The 21,598-nt window shown below is 41.9% G+C and overlaps 1 protein-coding gene across 22 annotated transcripts in view; it reads left to right on the top strand.

Annotated features, from left to right (window-relative positions):
• Positions 1-21,598, top strand: part of LOC129855255 (leucine-rich repeat-containing protein 7-like) — a 222,806-nt gene that overhangs the window by 83,724 nt on the left and 117,484 nt on the right. For 4 of the 22 annotated variants that reach the window (XM_055922705.1, XM_055922702.1, XM_055922712.1 and 1 more), the window contains exon 1: positions 8,504-9,242. The exons of 2 other annotated variants lie outside the window; for them this stretch is intronic. In XM_055922705.1, coding sequence (XP_055778680.1) covers positions 9,218-9,242 — 25 coding nt within the window. In that variant the 5' untranslated portion in view covers positions 8,504-9,217. Of the gene's footprint in view, positions 1-8,497; positions 9,243-21,598 lie in introns of those variants that run through there. 16 more of the 22 variants (XM_055922709.1, XM_055922707.1, XM_055922708.1 and 13 more) reach the window with 8 other exon arrangements.

Here is a 21,598-nt window from a genome sequence, read left to right as displayed (position 1 = left end):
AGTGCCAGCGTCCGTCTGTGGTGACAAATAAATAGCCACAATAAAAATGTATGAAAACTCTCGTGGCAAATAGTGTGGTCTACAGCTTATCATGAGATACTCTACTTCAAGCGAAAAAAATCTAGAGACTTCCTTAGATTTCCTACACCAGATGTTGTTTACAAATATACACAGACCGCTCCCCCTCGTCTTACTGTGCTGTTCTATCTAGCCGGTGCAGTGTATATCCCGCTAGCTGAATGTTTTCCATGTCATCATTCAGCCACGATTCGGTGAAACATAAGATATTACAGTTTTTGATGTCCTGTTGGAAGGATATTCGTGATCGTACCTCGTCTAATTTATTGTCCGATGATTGTACACTGGCAAGTAATATTGATGGTAAGGGCAGATTTCCCACTCGCCGTCGGTAGATCCTTATGAGGCATTCCGCCCTGTGTCCTCTATACATGTGTCTCTTTCTCTTGCCAATGATGGGGATGTTGGCCTTGTTGGGTGTCTGAAGTACATCCTGTGCGTCCTGCTTGTTGAAGAAAAAATCTTAGTCTAATCCGTGGTGAGTGATCGCTGTCCTGATATCCAGAAGCTCTTTTTTGCCGTAAGATACGGCGGCAGAAACATTATGTACAAAATAAGTTACAAATATCACGAAAAAACACATAATAGCACAATTGGTTAGGCACCCGTAAAACGGCTGCCATTTCTTCCGGTGCCATCTTAAAATGTTGTAGTTATTACAGTGGAAAAATACCATGCTATTGTTTGAGGAGAGTGCACAACAACAAGACACTTTTATCACGGCAACTGGTTTGATACATTCACCTCTGAAGGTAAATAATGTACTTACATTTAGTAATCTTGCTCTGATTTGTCATTCTGAGTGTTCCAGAGATAAAATGTAGTATATTTTTGTGAGTGTAGTATAGTTTCCTACATTTTATACTCAAATGTAGGAAATGGGTCCTATAGTCTGAACCCCTGCTGTCTCTGGACAGCATTGCAGGTGACTACCTCATGAAGCTGGTTGAGAGAATGCCAAGAGTGTGCAAAGCTATCATCAAGGCAAAGGGTTGCTGCTTTGAAGATTCTCAAATATAAAATATATTTTGATTTGTTTAACACTTTCTTAGTTACTACATGATTCCATGTGTTGTTTCATAGTTTTGATGTCTTCACTATTATTCTACAATGGAGAAAATAATAAAAAATAAAGAAAAACCCTGGAATGAGTAGGTGTGTCCAAACTTTTGACTGGTACTGTAGACTTAACCAAGGCTGCAGCTCCCACACATATTTTACTTATACATGCTCCTGACAATTTGATCAATTCCAGTCCCCATCGTTTTCCCTGTATGGAATCTTTATGTGCATGGAGGGGACTCCGTGGGAAATTGTGTTTAAGGCTCGAGGAGCCAATGCTGAGGGATCACTGAGTGATGAGAGGCCTCAGTGACCTGTGATTACAGTGCCCAGCTAGGCCACTGCACTGCTCTGTCCCGCTCCCTCTGTCCCTGGCCATGTCCATGTCCTTGCCTGCTCAGAGTGCACATTCTGACACGTGTTCATCTCCATCCAGCCCACTAGACCCCTCGACCAAAGGCCCTATTAAAGCTTTGGGTATAAGGGACATGTTGTCATTATGCTAGCAGGCTGCCATTGCACACACTCCTAGGGGAACAGGCTTTCTTTCTCATTTGTGTGTGTGCGTGTGTGCGTGTGTGCGTGCGTGCGTGCGTGCGTGCGTGCGTGCGTGCGTGCGTGCGTGCGTGCGTGCGTGCGTGCGTGCGTGCGTGTGTGTGTGTGTGTGTGTGTGTGTGTGTGTGTGTGTGTGTGTGTGTGTGTGTGTGTGGTTGTATTAGTAGTAGTAGTAGTAGTAGTAGTGTACTGCACAGGGCAAGTTTCCTCCAATCTTATTGAGAGGAAGTAAGCTTGGTTTGGAGTAATGATGATTTTCTTGCATTTGTGCTCACGCTGGCATTATTTCGCTTGCCATTCTCTTAGAAAGCTTTCTGTGGAATTCCCTTGGTCTTCAAGCTTAGAAGGATGCATGCTCCCAATGGAAAAGGAAAGATATGTATTCTGGTTATTCTCAAGCTATTATTTATCTTTTTCCAGGGTTTTCACCTATCCCCTCTACACTTCTACCTATAACAATGCAGCTACATACAGAATACATTGAAAGTCTCCTGGTAATGATTTGACATTTGTTATACTTCTGTGATATTGTATTATTTTATTAACGAGGGGAAATGTGATGCTGGTAAATATTTCATGGATGAGAGAAGAAGATCTGTGTTGTGGGCCCCAGAAAGATATACAGCCCGTATTGATGACATTGATTTGCAAGGGCGGACTTCCTGAGGTTGTGTTTTAAAATGATCATAATTAATGAGGGTATTAAAGTGTCAGAGCCTAATTCTCAGCCTTTGGATGAATGGTCCTTGGTAGAGTTTCTGGACTGATCATTGACAACACTGCACCAATGTTAATTAGATGGGGTTTGGAGAGCCTTCATGGGCTGTGAACTAAGAAGACACACATTGACTTCTCCTTCCCCAAGGTGAGGGGCTGAAATACTGCTGAAAGGGCCTGTGGAAAATAATCTCATTAATTTATTAATCTCCAAGCAGAAGTGCTGACACTCAGGTTCAACCACGGGGGAAGTTTTGAACTTCTGAGAGGGGGAGTGGGAGATTATTTGTGTATGTTTAGCCATAGTTTGTGTATGTTTAGCCATTTGATTTAGTATGTATTCCATATCTTATACTTTCCCATCATAACCAGAAAAGGCAACTCAGTTTCATTCGGTTTTGTTAGTCTAAGCAAGAGCTGTAGGAAGTGGAAAATGAAACAATGTGGATTTTAACCGGTTGCTTGGATTATTTTTGCAGCCTAAACTTCATTTTAGAGGTTAAATTGATTATGACAGCTATATTTGTATTGAATAGCATAGGGATCTTTATCTAAATGTTTACTTTGTGCTAAGACTACAGGCACTCTCAGGCAAAATTGGTTTAAAATATGGAAATTCTGGTGGTATTGCTCACAGTCTGAAAATGACAAAATCAATCTGTTCTTTATAGTCTGAGGTAGCCAATAACAATGCTGTCAGGAAGGAGGAAATTAATGCAAAGGTATTGCCTAGTTCGGATTAATTCCCCGTGTCCAGTCCCAGTGCAATATCATACTGTAGGTTTACTGGCTGTAGATGGAAAAACGGTCACAAGAGACCAGACAAATATTAAATTGTATTAGCGCTATAACTTCTCAGGAATTTGAAATGTATTTAGCTTGATGTACTCTCTGTGTATTCAAGGGCTGTGTACATACTAATGTTAACAATGAGATAATGGTGCAATTTGTGAGAAGTCAAAGGGGACCGTTTGTAGGCTGCTCCCTTTGAGGAAAGAATCAATGACAATTTACTGCTAACACTGTTAACACAACTCTTATCTTACGCTGTTTTCTCTCTGTCTAGCCCAATGAATGGCTGCTCCACTGTAAACTCTCATTGCTGTCTGTCCTTCTGCTAGATACAGCCAGGGGATGATTTTCGTAATCCTGTGAGAATGATGAGCTAGTTTACTGACCTTGACAGTGTCATGAATGATCCAGAATCCATTATAAGCATGACAAAGATGCCGAGTTCCATTAGGATGGAAAGCAATATTAAAATAAACAGAATGTATGTTCTACTTTCAAGCTCTTAATGTGCTCTGCTAGTGTGGTTGCTGTATAGGGCTATTACATGATAATTAAGCTATTAAATGAGTAACAACTGCTGGGTGAACCCTTTGTAATGAGATGCACTCCGTGGCCTTGTTTCCATAGCCAAACCACCTTGTCATCACAGGCAGACATCCCCAGGTGGAACCCCACAGTGCACTGCGGTGGGAGAGGGTCCATTTCAACACTGATTCAGAAGTGTCCGATTCAATTAGCCAGGCTGACAGCAAGCGCAGCATGTCTGGAGAGACCCTCTTCGTGGGGACTCGGCGAGCTAGTTAACATTGGCAACGCACTCTGCTAGCATACAGCATCAGGCCTCTGCTTCAACACCAAAGACCAGACTTGGACACGTCTTGAACGAAACAGGCAGGACCTGACCAATCTCACTGAGACAGTTGCAAATGAAGAACCAAATGAAAGTGATCAGACCGCTCCATGTTTCAAAGGCCCAGGGACTGTGTGTGTTTATACTACATGGGAAATGTATTCACTAAGGAGCATAAAACATGATTTGGTCAGATCTTTGTAACTATCTGAGGGTCCTAAATATTGATGATTAGATATTTGTAGGTCATCACTTATTAAAGTGGGTAATTTGTTTGTGTGCTGTCTGTCTCCTGCCGACTGTGCAGTGTTGTGGACATACTGTGTGGAGTAGACTGCTGTCAGAGGGGGTAAGGGTCCTGACAATGCAATATCATACATTGATTAATCAATAACATCATCCAGTCATACCAGGACCAGATGAATATGTCCAATAGATAAAATAGAAATACAGATTAAGTGATAGAATTCTTAGGTTTAGTGGATTCCACTGCAGCTGCCACTTCCCCTTCAATGTATTGATTTTGTGAAGCAATGTTGCTATGTTACGATGGCTTCCCACTGATGTTTTATTCTCTCAGTGATCTCAGTGTAGCTGTGTGTTGATGGAGCAAAATTTGGGGATTACTTTGTTGCCTTCCTAATTTGTGTAGTATGATTTATGACAATGAAGATTCAAATCAAATCAAATCAAATTTGATTAGTCACATTTGCCGAATACAACAGGTAGACCTTACAGTGAAATGCCTACTTACGAGCCCCTAACCAACAATGCAGTTTTTTAAAAAGTATACATTTTGGTGTGTAGAATAACATTTGTAATGAATGTAAACCTATTTTGCACCATGTGCATGTCATGTCATGTTGGTATGAATGATTCGGGAGACAGGCGCAGGAATGCATAATAAGGGTTTTTATTGAGCCCCTGTTACAGCGTGCCGTGTAAAGGCATGGGGATGAAGACCAAACAAACACGTAACAAAACACAGGGTCGAAACCCAAAACAAAAGAGCGAGGACTACCTCGAATAAATAACACACGCGCACAATGATTGACCCACGGTACGAGACCCGTAATCATCTGCGCAATCCACAATGGCACGAAGCCAAAACACACAGCACAGGTATTCACACGCACCAACGGACGTTGTAACAATAATCGACAGCACAATGGAAACCAAAGGGCACACTTATACAAGTACTAATCAGTGGGAATAGGGGACAGGTGTGCGTAATGAAAGTTCCGGAGGGATCCGTGACAATTCAACATATGTTGAGTTAGTACACTGCATATTAAAATGTTCCTTGAATATTTATGCATATTACATATTCTAATATAATATTAATAATGTTAACATTGCTGATTTCATACAGTAATAAAGTGGTAACTATTCCAATTTTGGGATTTGTAAAGGTTCTTGAGGAATTCATACACCTCTGTTAGCCTCATTGAAGCTACAAAAACTGTCAGTGTTCAAACTTAACATGTGATGACCATACAACAGAACAGATTAACAGGAATGACATTTACTCTAGTGCAGTGATCACCAACCTTTTCTTATTCAAGATCACTTTCGCAGTCAAAGAGCGAGCCGGAGATCTATCGCTCAGATTTTTTTTTTTGTGGATGGGTATAATTTGTATGTATAAAATGTATAATAGTAATATTTAAAATGACTAAATCGGGTAATTTTGTGTGCATTTATTTCCATTTGCATCGGGCCGCTTCTGAAGAGATTCTGGTAAGATGCCAGCAAAGTAGGCTGAATTCCGGTAGACGGAAACGGCAGGGATGTACTTGGGCCGATTCTGGGCAGTCATTCAGTTAGTTTCCGTGGTGAGTCCGACACCCGATTCCGGGCCGATTCCGGTAGACGGAAACGGTTCCTTGATGAACTCAACGGGTTCCTTGAGGATACCCAGGGTTCCTCGACTCACCACTAATTCTAAGAGTGTACTATTACTGGACCAGGGCCCAATTAGCCTGAAACATTCAAATATCCATCTGAGTGTGTTATCTATTTTGTAACTCAATGCCTCTGTCCCCATTCCAGCGCTTTACCCCATATACTGTGGCCTACTGGCTGGCTAGCAATTGTATGGAGAAATTACAATAATTGTCGTCCTTCAATGTATGGAGGGAGATCTAATGAAAAGTCATAGGAGATTTAGTCATCTCTCAAGAGCTTGTTCATAGGAATCATCCACTGGGGCATTTATCCCTGTAGTTGAGCTGTCAGTTGAAATGAATCCTAACTACGGTATGCATTTTACAAAGCTGCTTTTTTGTATTTTCCTTGAGATCTGGGCTCAGGCACAACGCAATGTAAACTATGCCCTTTTAAAACCTTTACGTGTTTTCTCTGTATTCCCTAATACATAGAACATAATGCATACTCTGAAGCTTTAACCATAGTAGCTGTAACATACAGTTGAAGTCAGAAGTTTACATGCACTTAGGTTGGAGTCATTAAAACTCGTTTTTCAACCACTCCACAAATCTCTTGTTAAGAGACTTTAGTTTTGGAAAGTCGGTTAGGACATCTACTTTGTGCATGACACAAGTAATTTTTCCAACAATTGTTTACAGACAGATTATTTCACTGTATCACAATTCCAGTGGGTCAGAAGTTTACATACACTAAGTTGACTGTGCCTTTAAACAGCTTGGAAAATTCCAGAAAATTATGTCATGGCTTTAGAAGCTTCTGATAGGCTAATTGACATCATATGAGTCAATTGGGGGTGTACCTGTGGATGTATTTCAAGACCTACCTTCAAACTCAGTGCCTCTTTGCTTGACATCATGGGAAAATCAAAAGAAATCAGCCAAGACCTCAGATTTCTTTTTTTGGAGACCTCTACAAATCTGATTCATCATTGGGAGCAATTTCCAAACACCTGAAGGTACCACGCTCATCTGAACAAAAAAATAATACGCAAGTATAAACATCATGGAAACGCAGCCATTATACCGCTCAGGAGGGAGATGCGTTCTGTCTCCTAGAAATTAATGTACTTTGGTGCAAAAAGTGCAAATCAATCCCAGAACAACAAGAAAGGACCTTGTGAAGATGGTGGGGGAAACAGGTACAAAAGTATCTATATCCATAGTAAAACGAGTCCTAATTCGACATAACCTGAAAGGACGCTCAGCAAGGAAGAAGCCACTGCTCCAAAACCACCATTAAAAAGCCAGACTACGGTTTGCACCTGCACATGGGGAAAAGATTGTAATTTTTGGAGAAATGTCCTCTGGTCTGATGAAAAAAAATAGAACTCATTGGCCATAATGACCATCGTTATGTTTGGAGGAAAAAGGGGGAGGCTTGCAAGCCGAAGAACACCATCCCAACCGTGAAGCACGGGTGTGGCAGCATCATGTTGTTGGGGTGCTTTGCTGCAGGAGGGACTGGTGCGCTTCACAAAATAGATGGCATCATGAGGCAGGAAAATTATGTGGATATATTGAAGCAACATCTCAAGACATCAGTCAGGAAGTTCAAGCTTGGTTGCAAATGGGTCTTCCAAATGGACAATGACCCCAGGCATACTTCCAAAGTTGTGGCAAAATGGCTTAAGAACAACAAAGTCAAGGTATTGGAGTGGCCATCACAAAGCCCTGACCTCAATCCTATAGAACATTTGTGGGCAGAACTGAAAAAGCGTGTGCGAGCAAGGAGGCCTACAAACCTGACTCAGTAACATCAGCTCTGTCAGGAGGAATGGGCCAAAATTCATCCAACTTATTGTTGGAAGCTTGTGGAAGGCTACCTGAAACATTTGACCCAAGTTAAACAATTTAAAGGCAATGCTACCAAATACTAATTGAGTGTATGTAAACTTCTGACCCACTGGGAATGTGATGAAAGAAATAAAAGATGAAATCAATCGCTCTACTATCATTCTGACATTTCACATTCTGAAAATAAAGTGGTGATCCTAACTGACTTAAGACAGGGAATTCTTACTAGGATTAAATGTCAGGAATTGTGAAAAACAGAGTTTGAATGTATTTGGCTAAGGTGTATGTGAACTTCCAACATCAACTGTAGGTAAAACAACAGGGAACTGGACCTCAATCCAGTTTTCCATACAGATGCAGCACATTTCTAATAAAGCCCAAATATGGTGTGTGTTCTCACCATTCCTCTGTGTGTCTAATATGGAGAGTGCTGAGATTGCTTGCCCAAATTTATATCTGGAAGTTAAAGGGTGAAAGCCATATGCAATAACAGGCTTAAAAATACTGTGTTAAACCTCATTAGTGGACTTTTAGTTCACTGAAAGTTGGCTATACTGTTCGTTAACATCGACATGGAATGGTTTTATCCAAATATAATACAGTATAGTATATGGCAGGCTCTAGCGATTCTAGATGGCGGTGGAGCAGTGGTCAGAGTGGAGTGGAGTTCTAGTTTTATGAACGGTTTAATCAGGTTTTATCCGAACTCAGTTTTTCCCTTGCCGCGCACTTCACTCACGCGCGTATGCACGCAGACCACTCCTCTTACGTCCCCGTTTCGCCACCTCTCTCATATCGATGCAAGGAGAGGAAACGCTCGTTTTATTTCATTCGTAAGTAGTCCTCCAGTAACATCACCAAGAAGGACGTCGACGAGGACAGAGGACTTAACCCGTGCTTGCCTTGAAATTCGATGACGGAATCACCCAATGAGCGTAATCTATCAAACCCTAATCAGCCTCAGCCAGCCCGGTTCTTTTTGCGGTGTATGTGCACCTCGCCTAAACGGGATTGTAGCCTATGCGTAAGGAAGATTAGAATTGCGTTATGAACTTGAACACTTTGATAAAAGTATGGGGAAAATGGCTGGGTGGTCATCTATCGGTTTACAATGATATAAAGCGCATACCCGCAGCAGCTTGATCAATAGCCTATCATCTCCTGAAATCTGCTATTTGAATAGGAATACAATTGTATGATTTGTTAACAGTCTAGCGTATATGGTCAGCATGTGGACGCTCATTTGTTCTGTCTTGAAAGAGACCCGTTTATTCCTTGCCACTGGAAGGCAAACCAAAACCAGACCATGGTTCGATGCTCCTTGAATAGGCTACTCACCCCTGCATAGACCTGCTACAGAAGGCTACGGCCCGGTGTTGGATTTACAATTGGATTCAGCGAAATTCTGTAAAACAATCCAATGGACAATTACTCACATCTACAACGTAAGTGACAATTTTATTGATAATACTGTAAAGTTAATACTGTAAAATACATTTCACATATAGGCTAGCAGTGATCTGCATTCACCTCAGGCAAATATGATTAATGCAAGTGAAGTAGTGTGTCTTAATTGAGAATGTTATGTTACAAACCAGCATCATTTCCTTTAGTTGGGACTCAAGTTTGATAAAGACTTGGTTGTATTTATATTAGAATTAAATATACCCATTATTAGATTTTCGTTAACCTACAATATAGGTTACATCAGGCTTGCTACTTGTCCCTGATATTCATGATTGACATGATTGTCTGGTATCAGAGCTATTCAAGGTGAACCCTGCTCATCTTAAGTTCAAAAAACCCTGTTTTTTCTTGCCCAGGCAGGGACCCCCGCCCAGGCAAACCTGTGTTGTCTTATCATCAGGTGAATTATAATTGCAAGTAGAAGTAAACCATTTCAAAATGAATATGTTTTAAAATGAATAGATTTGGTATATTATTTTGACTTCCCCACAGTTCATTGGAAGAGGAAGTGAAAACTAACATAGCCTATTAGCTATGAAGGTAAAGGTGCCTTGGCGGAGGAGAGAAAATGTTGCTGCTAAAAAGTACATTTTCTGCAATTCAAAAAATTATTCTCCATTGAGCTGAGAGAACATTTTGCAGATTTGAAGCTGATTTCCAGCAATTCTATGCATTTTGCCATGGTTAATGCTGTCTTCCTCTGCTCAAACATTATAACATCAATGTGCATGGGTCCTGAATGCCCAGTTTTGGGAATTTTCGATTATCCCTGACTTTCTAGCTTTTATTTGATTGTTAGTTCTGAGATATGGTTTTGGTTGTCTAAATTGTCACTGAAATGTTTTTTGAATCCCGAAAATGTTCAATAAAAAAAATACAAAATGAAGCCATTTATCTACTTCACTAAAGGTGGATGAACTGGAAGAGCTAGCATGCTAACTGTTATTGTATACTTCCAGTCATTGCGCTAACGCTAGTTAGCATTGGCTCGTGAAACTACCTCTAATTTTCTTCATATTGGACACAGATACATAAAAATGGTATCCATGATGGTATTCTGTTTTAGCTAGCAATATTCATAAAAAATACTTTTTCACACACATATATATATATATCCCCCCCCCCCCCCCCCCAAAAATATACCAAGGTGGCTTAGCAGTTCAGACGTATTTTTCCGTGTTGTCGTGTCGTGTCCTGTATATATATATATTTACACCTTTTCTTCACATATCTTTATTTATTTTATTATCCAAGAACTCAACTACAAAAGCTTTCCTGCAAAAGCTTTCCTGCAACCCGCTTCACCAATTACAATAAGTACTATTTACCTCAATCTGAAAATCCATCGTGGAAGATAGCCTGGGGCTAATTCAGAAGCTAGCCTGAAAGCTAATCCAGAAGCTACTCCGATAGCTAGCCAGAAGCTAATCTGTAGCTGCCCCGAAATTAGCCGGTTTGCTGGCTAGCGTTGGTGTTTCAGCTGCCCACGTTTTGCGGTCATCAGCTATCCCTCTAGCTCGATAATCTACCGGCACTTTTGTGCAACGCGACTCGGACCGGAGCATTCCGGGACTTTTTTTCTCTCAGTTTCCCCGGATTCCAACCGCAGCCTCTGGACACTTGCACCTTGATTTCGCAGCTAGCTAGCTGCATACCGTGTGACTATTGGCTTACGTCGACCCCGGAGCTAACTCAAATCATGCTGGAGCTAGCCAGCTGAGGAGTTCCATCACCATCCGGACCCGCTTCTTTGTTGCTGCTGCAGATACGGAACCCCACCGGGCCTTCACGACTGACTGCCGACGTTATCTGCCCGAGGGATTTATCCAACCGGCACCTCCGTCCCGGCGTTACCTGAACGCTCATCTGAGGCCCGCTAATCGTTAGCTGTCTTATCGGCTGCTATCTGAACAAAACCCCACTACACGGAACCTACCGACGGAAACGCACGAGGTATCTACAAACAGACCTCCATCCTATGCTGCTACCGATAGCCATATACCCGGCCAGCTGTCTGGATCGCCACGACCCCAACCAACCTCTACTCACTGGACCCTTATTTATCACTCGATTAAGCTTGCCTCTCCTTAATGTAAATATGCCTTGTCCATTGCTGTTCTGGTTAGTGTTTATTGGCTTATTTCACTGTAGAGATTCTAGCCCTGCTCTCTATACCATATCCAACCCTGCAGTTCCACCACCCACATATGCGATGACATCACCTGGTTTCAATGATGTTTCTAGAGACAAGATCTCTCTCATCATCACTCAATACCTAGGTTTACCTCCACTGTATTCACATCCTACCATACCTTTGTCTGTACATTATTCCTTTAAACTATTTTATCGCCCCCAGAAACTTCCTTTTACTCTCTGCTCTGGTAGCTCTAGGCGACCAATTCTCATAGCTTTTAGCCGTACCATTATCCTACTTCTCCTCTGTTCCTCTGGTGATGTAGAGGTGAATCCAGGCCCTGCAGTACCTGGCTCCACTCCTATTCCCCAGGCGCTCTCTTTTGATGACTTCTGTAACCGTAATAGCCTTGGCTTCATGCATGTTAACATTAGGAGCCTCCTCCCTAAGTTTGTTTTGTTCACTGCTTTAGCACACTCTACCAACCCGGATGTTTTAGCCGTGTCTGAATCCTGGCTTAGAAAGACCACCAAAAATTCAGACATTTTTATCCCCAATTACAATATTTTCAGACAAGATAGAACGGCCAAAGGGGGCGGTGTTGCAATCTACTGCAAAGACTGCCTGCAGAGTTCTGTTATACTATCCAGGTCTGTTCCCAAACAATTTGAACTTCTACTTTTAAAAATCCACCTCTCTAAAAACAAGTCTCTCACCGTTGCCGCCTGCTATAGACCACCCTCTGCCCCCAGCTGTGCTCTGGACACTATATGTGAACTGATTGCCCCCCATCTATCTTCAGAGCTCGTGCTGCTAGGCGACCTAAATTTGAACATGCTCAACACCCCAGCCACCCTACAATCTAAGCTTGATGCCCTCAATCTCACACAAATTATTAATGAACCTACCAGGTACCACCCCAATTCCGTAAACACGGGTACCCTCATAGATATCATCCTAACAAACTTGCCCTCCAAATACACCTCTGCTGTTTTTAACCAAGATCTCAGCGATCACTGCCTCATTGCCTGCATCCGTAATGGGTCAGCGGTCAAACGACCTCCACTCATCACTGTCAAACGCTCCCTGAAACACTTCAGCGAGCAGGCCTTCCTAATTGACCTGGCCGGGGTATCCTGGAAGGATATTGATCTCATCCCGTCAGTAGAGGATGCCTGGTCATTTTTTAAAAATGCCTTCCTCACCATCTTGAATAAGCATGCCCCATTCAAGAAATTTAGAACCAGGAACAGATATAGCCCTTGGTTCTCTCCTGACCTGACTGCCCTTAACCAACAGAAAAACATCCTATGGCGTTCTGCATTAGCATCGAACAGCCCCCGTGATATGCAACTTTTCAGGGAAGCCAGAAACCAATATACACAGGCAGTTAGAACAGCCAAGGCTAGCTTTTTCAAGCAGAAATTTGCTTCCTGCAACACAAATTCAAAAAAGTTCTGGGACACCGTAAAGTCCATGGAGAATAAGAACACCTCCTCCCAGCTTCCAACCGCCCTGAAGATAGGAAACACTGTCACCACCGACAAATCCACTATAATTGAGAATTTCAATAAGCATTTTTCTACGGCTGGCCATGCTTTCCACCTGGCTACCCCTACCCGGGACAACAGCACTGCCCTCCCCTCTGCTACTCGCCCAAGCCTTCCCCATTTCTCTTTCTCCCAAATACAGTCAGCTGATGTTCTTAATGAGCTGCAAAATCTGGACCCTTACAAATCAACCGGGCTAGATAATCTGGACCCTTTCTTTCTAAAACTATCTGCTGAAATTGTTGCCACCCCTATTACTAGCCTCTTCAACCTCTCTTTCGTGTCGTCTGAGATCCCCAAAGATTGGAAAGCAGCTGCGGTTATCCCCCTCTTCAAAGGGGGGGACACCCTTGACCCTAACTGCTACAGACCTATATCTATCCTACCCTGCCTTTCTAAGGTCTTCGAAAGCCAAGTCAACAAACAGATTACCGACCATTTCGAATCACACCACACCTTCTCCGCTATGCAATCTGGTTTCAGAGCTGGTCATGGGTGCACCTCAGCCACGCTCAAGGTCATAAACGATATCGTAACCGCCATCGATAGGAAACAATACTGTGCAGCCGTATTCATTGACCTGGCCAAGGCTTTTGACTCTGTCAATCACCACATCCTCATTGGCAGACTCGACAGCCTTGGTTTCTCTAATGATTGCCTCGCCTGGTTCACCAACTACTTCTCTGATCGAGTTCAGTGTGTCAAATCGGAGGGTCTGTTGTCCAGGCCTCTGGCAGTCTCTATGGGGGTGCCACAGGGTTCAATTCTTGGACCGACTCTCTTCTCTGTTTACATCAATGATGTCGCTCTTGCTGCTGGTGATTCTCTGATCCACCTCTACGCAGACGACACTATTCTGTATACTTCTGGCCCTTCTTTTGACACTGTGTTAACAACCCTCCAGGCGAGCTTCAATGCCATACAACTCTCCTTCCGTGGCCTCCAACTGCTCTTAAATACAAGTAAAACCAAATGCATGCTCTTCAACCGATCGCTGCCTGCTCCTGCCCGCCTGTCCAACATCACTACTTTGGACGGCTCTGACTTAGAATATGTGGACAACTACAAATACCTAGGTGTCTGGTTAGACTGTAAACTCTCCTTCCAGACCCACATCAAACATCTCCAATCCAAAGTCAAATCTAGAATTGGCTTCCTATTCCGCAACAAAGCATCCTTTACTCATGCTGCCAAACATACCCTTGTAAAACTGACCATCCTACCAATCCTCGACTTCGGTGATGTCATTTACAAAATAGCCTCCAAAACCCTACTCAATAAATTGGATGCAGTCTATCACAGTGCCATCCGTTTTGTCACCAAAGCCCCATATACTACCCACCACTGCGACCTGTACACTCTCGTTGGCTGGCCCTCGCTTCATACTCGTCGCCAAACCCATTGGTTCCAGGTCATCTACAAGACCCTGCTAGGTAAAGTCCCCCCTTATCTCAGCTCGCTGGTCACCATAGCAGCACCTACCCGTAGCACGCGCTCCAGCAGGTATATCTCTCTAGTCACCCCCAAAACCAATTCTTCCTTTGGACGCCTCTCCTTCCAGTTCTCTGCTGCCAATGACTGGAACGAACTACAAAAATCTCTGAAACTGGAAACACCTATCTCCCTCACTAGCTTTAAGCACCAGCTGTCAGAGCAGCTCATAGATTACTGCACCTGTACATAACCCATCTACAATTTAGCCCAAACAACTACCTCTTTACCTACTGTATTTATTTATTAATTTATTTTGCTCCTTTGCACCCCATTATTTCTGTCTCTACTTTGCACTTTCTTCCAATGCAAACCAACCATTCCAGTGTTTTTTTTTAGTTTTTATTTTACTTGCTGTGTTGTACTCACTTCGCCTCCATGGCCTTTTTATATTTTTATTTATTTATACATATATCTGTTTGCCTTCACCTCCCTTATCTCACCTCACTTGCTCACATTGTATATAGACTTATTTTTTTATTTTTTTCACTGTATTATTGACTATATGTTTGTTTTTACTCCATGTGTAACTATGTGTTGTTGTATGTGTCGAACTGCTTTGCTTTATCTTGGCCAGGTCGCAATTGTAAATGAGAACGTGTTCTCAATTTGCCTACCTGGTTAAATAAAGGTTAAATAAAATAAAAAAAATAAAATAAAAAGGAAGCAAATGGGTCTATTAGTAGTCCCATAGTACAATCCAATCTCAATCCAATCAACTGTTTCTTAAATTGATAAATTATTGAGAAGGTCATGAATAGCCTGCTGTTTTATGAGTGGCTTAATTAGGTCACTCGAACTGATAATGCATTGCCATGATGCAGGTTAGCTTGTGTCTAAATCCTGTTGCAACTTATGGGAATGTATCTGTTTATAGGTCCAGTCAAGGATACAGCTTAATTTGCCATTGACAGCTTCCTTTTTGCATTTGACTAAGGTGTTTAATTTTTCATTTGGTTCATATTTTTGCTGCTACTGGTTGAAAGCTGTCTTCCATTCTCATTAGTAAGCAGGTACTGTTCACATTTTGTGCCTTTGAAGGGAGCAGATGAAAGCTCAACCTGCCAGTTAATAGTCACTTCACTGTGGCAGAGAGGCAGCAGCTAACTGCTCCAGGCTGTACTGTTAAAGTTAGCTAGCCATTCAAAGTTGACAACAGGTCTTTCCCGTTAAGAGTTGATTAACGCACCCGTGCATCAGTCTAATTAACATAATATAAAAATCCCCATAAAAATCTGCCTGTTTAAGCTAGAAATATCTCTCATGGGCTTCGTCTCAATTAACCGCATCCACCCATGTCGGCCATCCGCACTAGCGTCCGAACGGTTTGGCCCACAAACTATGGAAAGATGAGGCTCTCATGAACACGATAGTGTTCTCTGTGCCCCATGGGACTTTTCTGAGGTCGGTACAGCCGATGAGCCAACTTCTGTCTCTAGCGTCCGAACCGTTTTACAAACTAATATGACCCTATTATGGAAAGGGGGGACTCTCACGAACGCGATGGTGGTCTCCAATTGTTTCTACAACCCCCACAAGTGTCACAGACTCGTCTGAAGGTAACCCAGTACATAAGTAGTTTTGTGCTCCCCCAAAAAAGGAGTTATATATAATTCCTGAGCTTTCTTATATCTCCTAGATATGGGACAGTCACTTCAAAACCTTAGTAAAAAAATAAATCATAAGGAATGTCTGTTTTCCATTTATGACTGTGTTATTCAATGCGTTTCTATAGGCTATAGCAGTACAGGCCAAATTCAATGATTTATCAAATAATATTTTTATATATTTAATACCTACAGGGGTCCTAAAATTCTAACTCAAATAGCTAAATCATCCATAATATGACCATCTTAAAACAATTCCATATGTTAGCTTAGTAGAACCCCCCCCCCCCCCCCCCCCCCCCCCCCCCCCCACACACTCCCCATCCCAAGTGCTTAGACTTTTAGGGGATTTAATATATCTCAACCTTTAGTAATTACACATTTGCCACTTTAGCGCTCTTAAAACAACTGCAGTGGAAGCAGAAATAATCAAATTATCTTCAACTTGTTTAAGCCCCCGGCCATAACCCTATTTGTGGGTTTCATCAATTAACATAAATGCGTTTTATTTTTGTGTGTTAATGAATTGTAAATTTGTAGAGTTGCTGTTAGTTTAACAACTACTAATGACAAATCAATTACTATCTTTTCATATTTTCATATTTTACAAGTGTAAATATAGTTCTGAAGTTTAGAGGACTACCCTTTCCTGGAATTTAGATGTAGAATAAATAGTGCCAAGTGATGTGAATGTTAGTGACCCTTCCTGGATCTGTGAACACAGTGGAAAAGGTGTTCTTTGGTGTGGCATCTGTCCATGGTAATGGGCAGCTGCTGTCTGTGCTTCCTTACATGCATTATCTTATTCATAATATTTCACTGCTAAGTCCATCTGCCACACTGAAAATGTCAGCCATCTCGTTTTGCAAATAAATACAATATATTTCTACTAACAGTATTCTTCTCAGATATTTTACTTCCCTCCTCCCCACCAGTCTGTGTGTTCATTGCTGAAGCAAGATACCAGGGCAACAAATGCAACTCTGAAGTCAAAACTGAAGAGGAAATCAATATTACAGAGAGAATACAGTTACAGGCTTGAACCTATTTTATCCTACAGTATCTATTCTCAGTTCCTCTTCACTCTCTACTTTATTTTTACCTTGATAGATGCCAATAGGAGTCAGTTGTCAAAATTGGTATGGTATCTACACCGCAGTTGATTTTCTGTTCACTGATGGGAGCGGCCAGCTTAAAGTGGAGAGTGGTTTGATTGTTAGTCATATGGGCAGGAGACTTTACTCTCCCGGGCCTGCGGTGGGATTGCACGGAGGAGATTAGGCGTGGCGGCGAAGGTGGGGTCTCCCATAAGCACTGCCATGGGAATGGATCAGGCCTGACTGCAGCACAACATTTGGGAGTGACAGTGTAAGGGGAGTGATGTTTGTATGACGGGCCCTGGCGCTGGCAGGAGATTAATGGGGCCTCTCTTCAGTAGCAGAAAGAGAGAGGAGAGGAGCCAGGCAGGGCAGTCAGGCCTGATTCCCCTGGATCCCTGCCAGCCACTCTGGGAGAGCCATGGGGCCTGTCGCCAAGGGCAGCTCATCTACCATCTACCCATCCACCCGGCCCCTGTCTGGACAGCCGCCTCAACCACAACATATTACCAGAAAGTGTCACATAATATGTCCAAATTGGTGTGTGTTCGGCCACTCCCACTACCTCTTAAAGACAAATTTCATAATCTGCCAAACATGCTATTCCTTCTTAATTACCTTATGGTGTGTGTGCTTTGAGTTGCCAAGGGAACCCCACTGTTGGCTTGGAGACGAGGCATTGCAGAATCCAGGTCAAATCCTTATCTCCTATAACCCAATGTTCAGCTCATCAGATGCTCTCTGGAAATAAAGCTTCCTGTGTCTGGCTCTACCATGGAGGGGTTTACCAGTGGGGTATAACTATTGAATTGCAGATATAACAGAGGACATAGCAATAAGCTTGCGCTAATATCTGTCCTTCTGATGATTTAAGTGTCACCATCAGGTACAAGATGAGGCATCTGTGTTATTATTATCCAGTTTTGATACGGTTGGGGTTTCTATTGCTAGTAGCATTTAATCATCTGTAGTTTGTCTTGTAACTACGCAACATAAGTTGCTGTAATGTCTGTCTTTCTACTCGCAATATACAGATGTGGGATCTTAATTTGATAACTCTTTTGTTGATGAGAATTTTTCTGCTTGGCAGGAAATACAAACTTGTAGTGTATTCTAAGTTTAAAAAGGCTTCAGAAGTTTGTAATTTCTACTTTAAAATATTAGACTGTATTTGCCCTAACATATAATGTATCAACCTCTACAAAAAATATCCATGAATTATAATCCATATAACAATTCACATGTCCTGTTGCTGCAGGATTATTTTCCTGCTGTAGCAAACTGGCTCAAAATAAGATCCTACATCTGTACAGTAGGCTGTGTTTTATTAGACATTTCAATGAAAAGATACTGATTGAGAGGGCAATATACTGTAATGACTTGAATAAATTGACTGCCTCTTTTCCAACGTCAGTGTACACATTGAGGGGAATAGCTCCTCTGTTTTAATTTATTACTGCCTGCCTGACAGTTGTTCACTCCATTGCATTAAATAATATGGAGGCATTTAGATATTAGTCACCAAGGGTGGTAAGTTTTACTGTCAGCAAGTCACAAAATGCTCTTCATGGGTTTACAAGCATTGGGCCATATTCTACCATTTAACTTCCTTTATCCACTATAAACAACCCCTGTTAAAGCCTTCTAGGATATTGTTTCCTCCTGCTGAGTAGTTTTAAGGTGTGTTGAGTCTATTCTAATCTGTAAAACTCAAAGGATAACTCAGAGTGGATAAGAAAAGAGCCAGCGATTACAATCTCTATCCCTTTGCCACCTGTGCTGACTGCAGAAGCACTGCATATTTCTCACAGCATAATCTCAATTAATTATCGAGTGCCTTTTCTTGCTTAAAGTGGTAAAGAGCTCTTGTGAGTGTGGTAAATATCCCTATCAGCCTGCATTGTGGATCAGGGTGCCAGTCGGCCATGTCTTATTGCATTCATTCATATGCAGTGTGGGGTAAGGAGAGCGGCAGAAAGAGAGAGAGAGAGAGAGACACCGTCGCCCTAGAGCACACAAAAAACTATACAGCCTAAACATCAGCGCCGCAGGTAACTTCAACAAAGCTGTGAACGAACTGAGAGACAAGGCAAGAAGGGCCTTATATACCATCAAACGGAACATACAATTCGACATACCAATTAGGATCTGGCTAAAAATACTTGAATCACCAACCAAGAATTCACAAAAGGGGAAAAACACCAAATTGAGACTCTGCATGCAGAATTCTTCCAAATAATGCATGCAGGGCAGAATTAGACCGATACCCGCTAATTAAGAAAAGAGCTGTTAAATTCTACAACCACCTAAACGGAAGCGATTCCCAAACCTTCCATAACAAAGCCATTACCTACAGAGAGATGACCTGGAGAAGAGTCCCCTAAGCAAGCTGGTCCTGGGGCTCTGTTCACAAACACAAACAGAGCCCCAGGACAGCAACACAATTAGACCCAACCAAATCATGAGAAAACAAAAAGATAATTACTTGACACAAAGAATTAACAGAAAAACAGAGCAAACTAGAATGCTAATTTGCCCAAACGGAGAGTACACAGTGGCAGAATACCTGACCACTGTGACTGACCCAAAATTAAGGAAAGTTTTGACAATGTACGGACTCAGTGAGCATAGCCTTGCTATTGAGAAAGGCCGACGTATGCAGACCTGGCTCTCAAGAGAAGACAGGCTATGTGCACACTGCCCACAAAAATTAAGTGGAAACTGAGCTGCACTTCTTAACCATATTAGAGACACATATTTCCCTCAGATTACACAGATCCACAAAGAATTTGAAAACAAACCCAATTTTGAGGAACTCTATCTACTGGGTGAAATACCAGTGTGCATCACAGCAGCAAGATTTGTGACCTGTTGCCACAAGAAAATGGCAACCAGTGAAGAAACCAACACCATTGTAAATACAACCCATATTTAAGTAGATTTATTTTTCCTTTTGTCCTTCAATTATTTGCACATCGTTACAACACTGTATATAGACATAATATGACATTTTCAATGTCTTTATTGTTTTGGGACCTTCTGTTAGTGTAATGTTTACTGTTAATTGTTATTGTTTATTATCTATTTTACTTTGTTAACATGTGTTTCCCATACCAATAAAGTCCTTGAATTGAGAGAGGCAAACTGCTGCATTGAGCAGTATTAAATGTACTTTCTGTGTAAGGTCTCACCTCTCTATGCTTATGTGGCATTGCATTTGCATTACCTGGACCTCGACCACAAAGAACAGTAGTGTAGAAACAATGGACTAACCCTTTACATTGTTTTTATCCCAGAAATACACGGATCACTTTTCCCCTCAGGCTTGAAAACAAGAAACCATGTGATGTCTGATGTTTTGTGACAACCTAGCCTATTACTCCTAATAGTTATAGCACCATGAAGCAACATGGACTGTATCACTTGAGGAATTTGCTTTTGCCCATTCTCCTTTCCAATAATTCTCAACTATTGATCCAGGATATGAAGTGCAAAATTAGAAAGGGTAGGCTTTGGCTGGCTTGTATAGCCATAGGTTCACCCTGGCTCTGTGCCTTATTCTGCCTGTCTGAAAGGACAGTGGTTTTTGTATGAATCTACTGGCTTTTTTCTTCTAGTATGAGTTCCCACATTAGTGAGTTAAAGTATTCCTGCCTTTTGGGTTCCATTATCTCAACTATAGAAATTACGGAAATTGACTGGAGACGACGAGTAATAAAAACTCATGTCTTTCTGCACGTTTTTATATTCTGAATCTGAAGGGCCACTGATATCCTAGGAAGACACATAGCAACTTGTTAAGCTGACAAAGTCTGAAGTTGCATTTTAAGAATCATCCAATTTGATCAATGCACATCTTGTCTTCTCGTCAAATTACACCTGGCCTCTTTGTTCTGTAAGTCTGACCAAGCAAGACTAATGTACAGTATGCTGTACATTTATGCTGAATGTATAGAGAGTAGCTAACCATGTGCTAACAGGCAGCTGACAGAAGTGTGTAGTCTGAGTGGACAAACAGTGCAAGCAGCAGTCAGCTTTGATTTGTGTCTCAGCAGGGTAGCTATTGGCCAGGCTTGGCTAGAGGGCGAAGGGGAGATGACTATGGCAGATAATAGCCTCTGAGGTAGATCTCAGGACAACAACACAACTCCTAGTCAATCATTATATTATGTCTACTCATCATGTGCCTGAAGACCCAAACAGATATGTAATTTTATAAAGCTGCAGTCAACTGATGCTATTGAGTTCACAATGTGTTTTATTAACACTACATGAATGCTTACTGTATTAGGTAAGGCTATACTGTACACTACCTTGTTGTACCTAAAGTGAATGCTATCTCCTTTTGCACTCCCGAAGGTGTAGTGAGACTGATGTGCTCCTGAGATTCAATTGGGTTAGAGTTAGCCAGCTAGCTTCAGTTTCTGGCTCATGTTAACTTATTTTGAAGAACTC

This window comes from Salvelinus fontinalis, chromosome 5 (assembly GCF_029448725.1).
Source record: "Salvelinus fontinalis isolate EN_2023a chromosome 5, ASM2944872v1, whole genome shotgun sequence".
Lineage (NCBI taxonomy): Eukaryota > Metazoa > Chordata > Actinopteri > Salmoniformes > Salmonidae > Salvelinus > Salvelinus fontinalis.
Note: the sequence above shows the minus strand (reverse complement) of the source record. Positions and strands in the feature narration are given on the sequence as shown.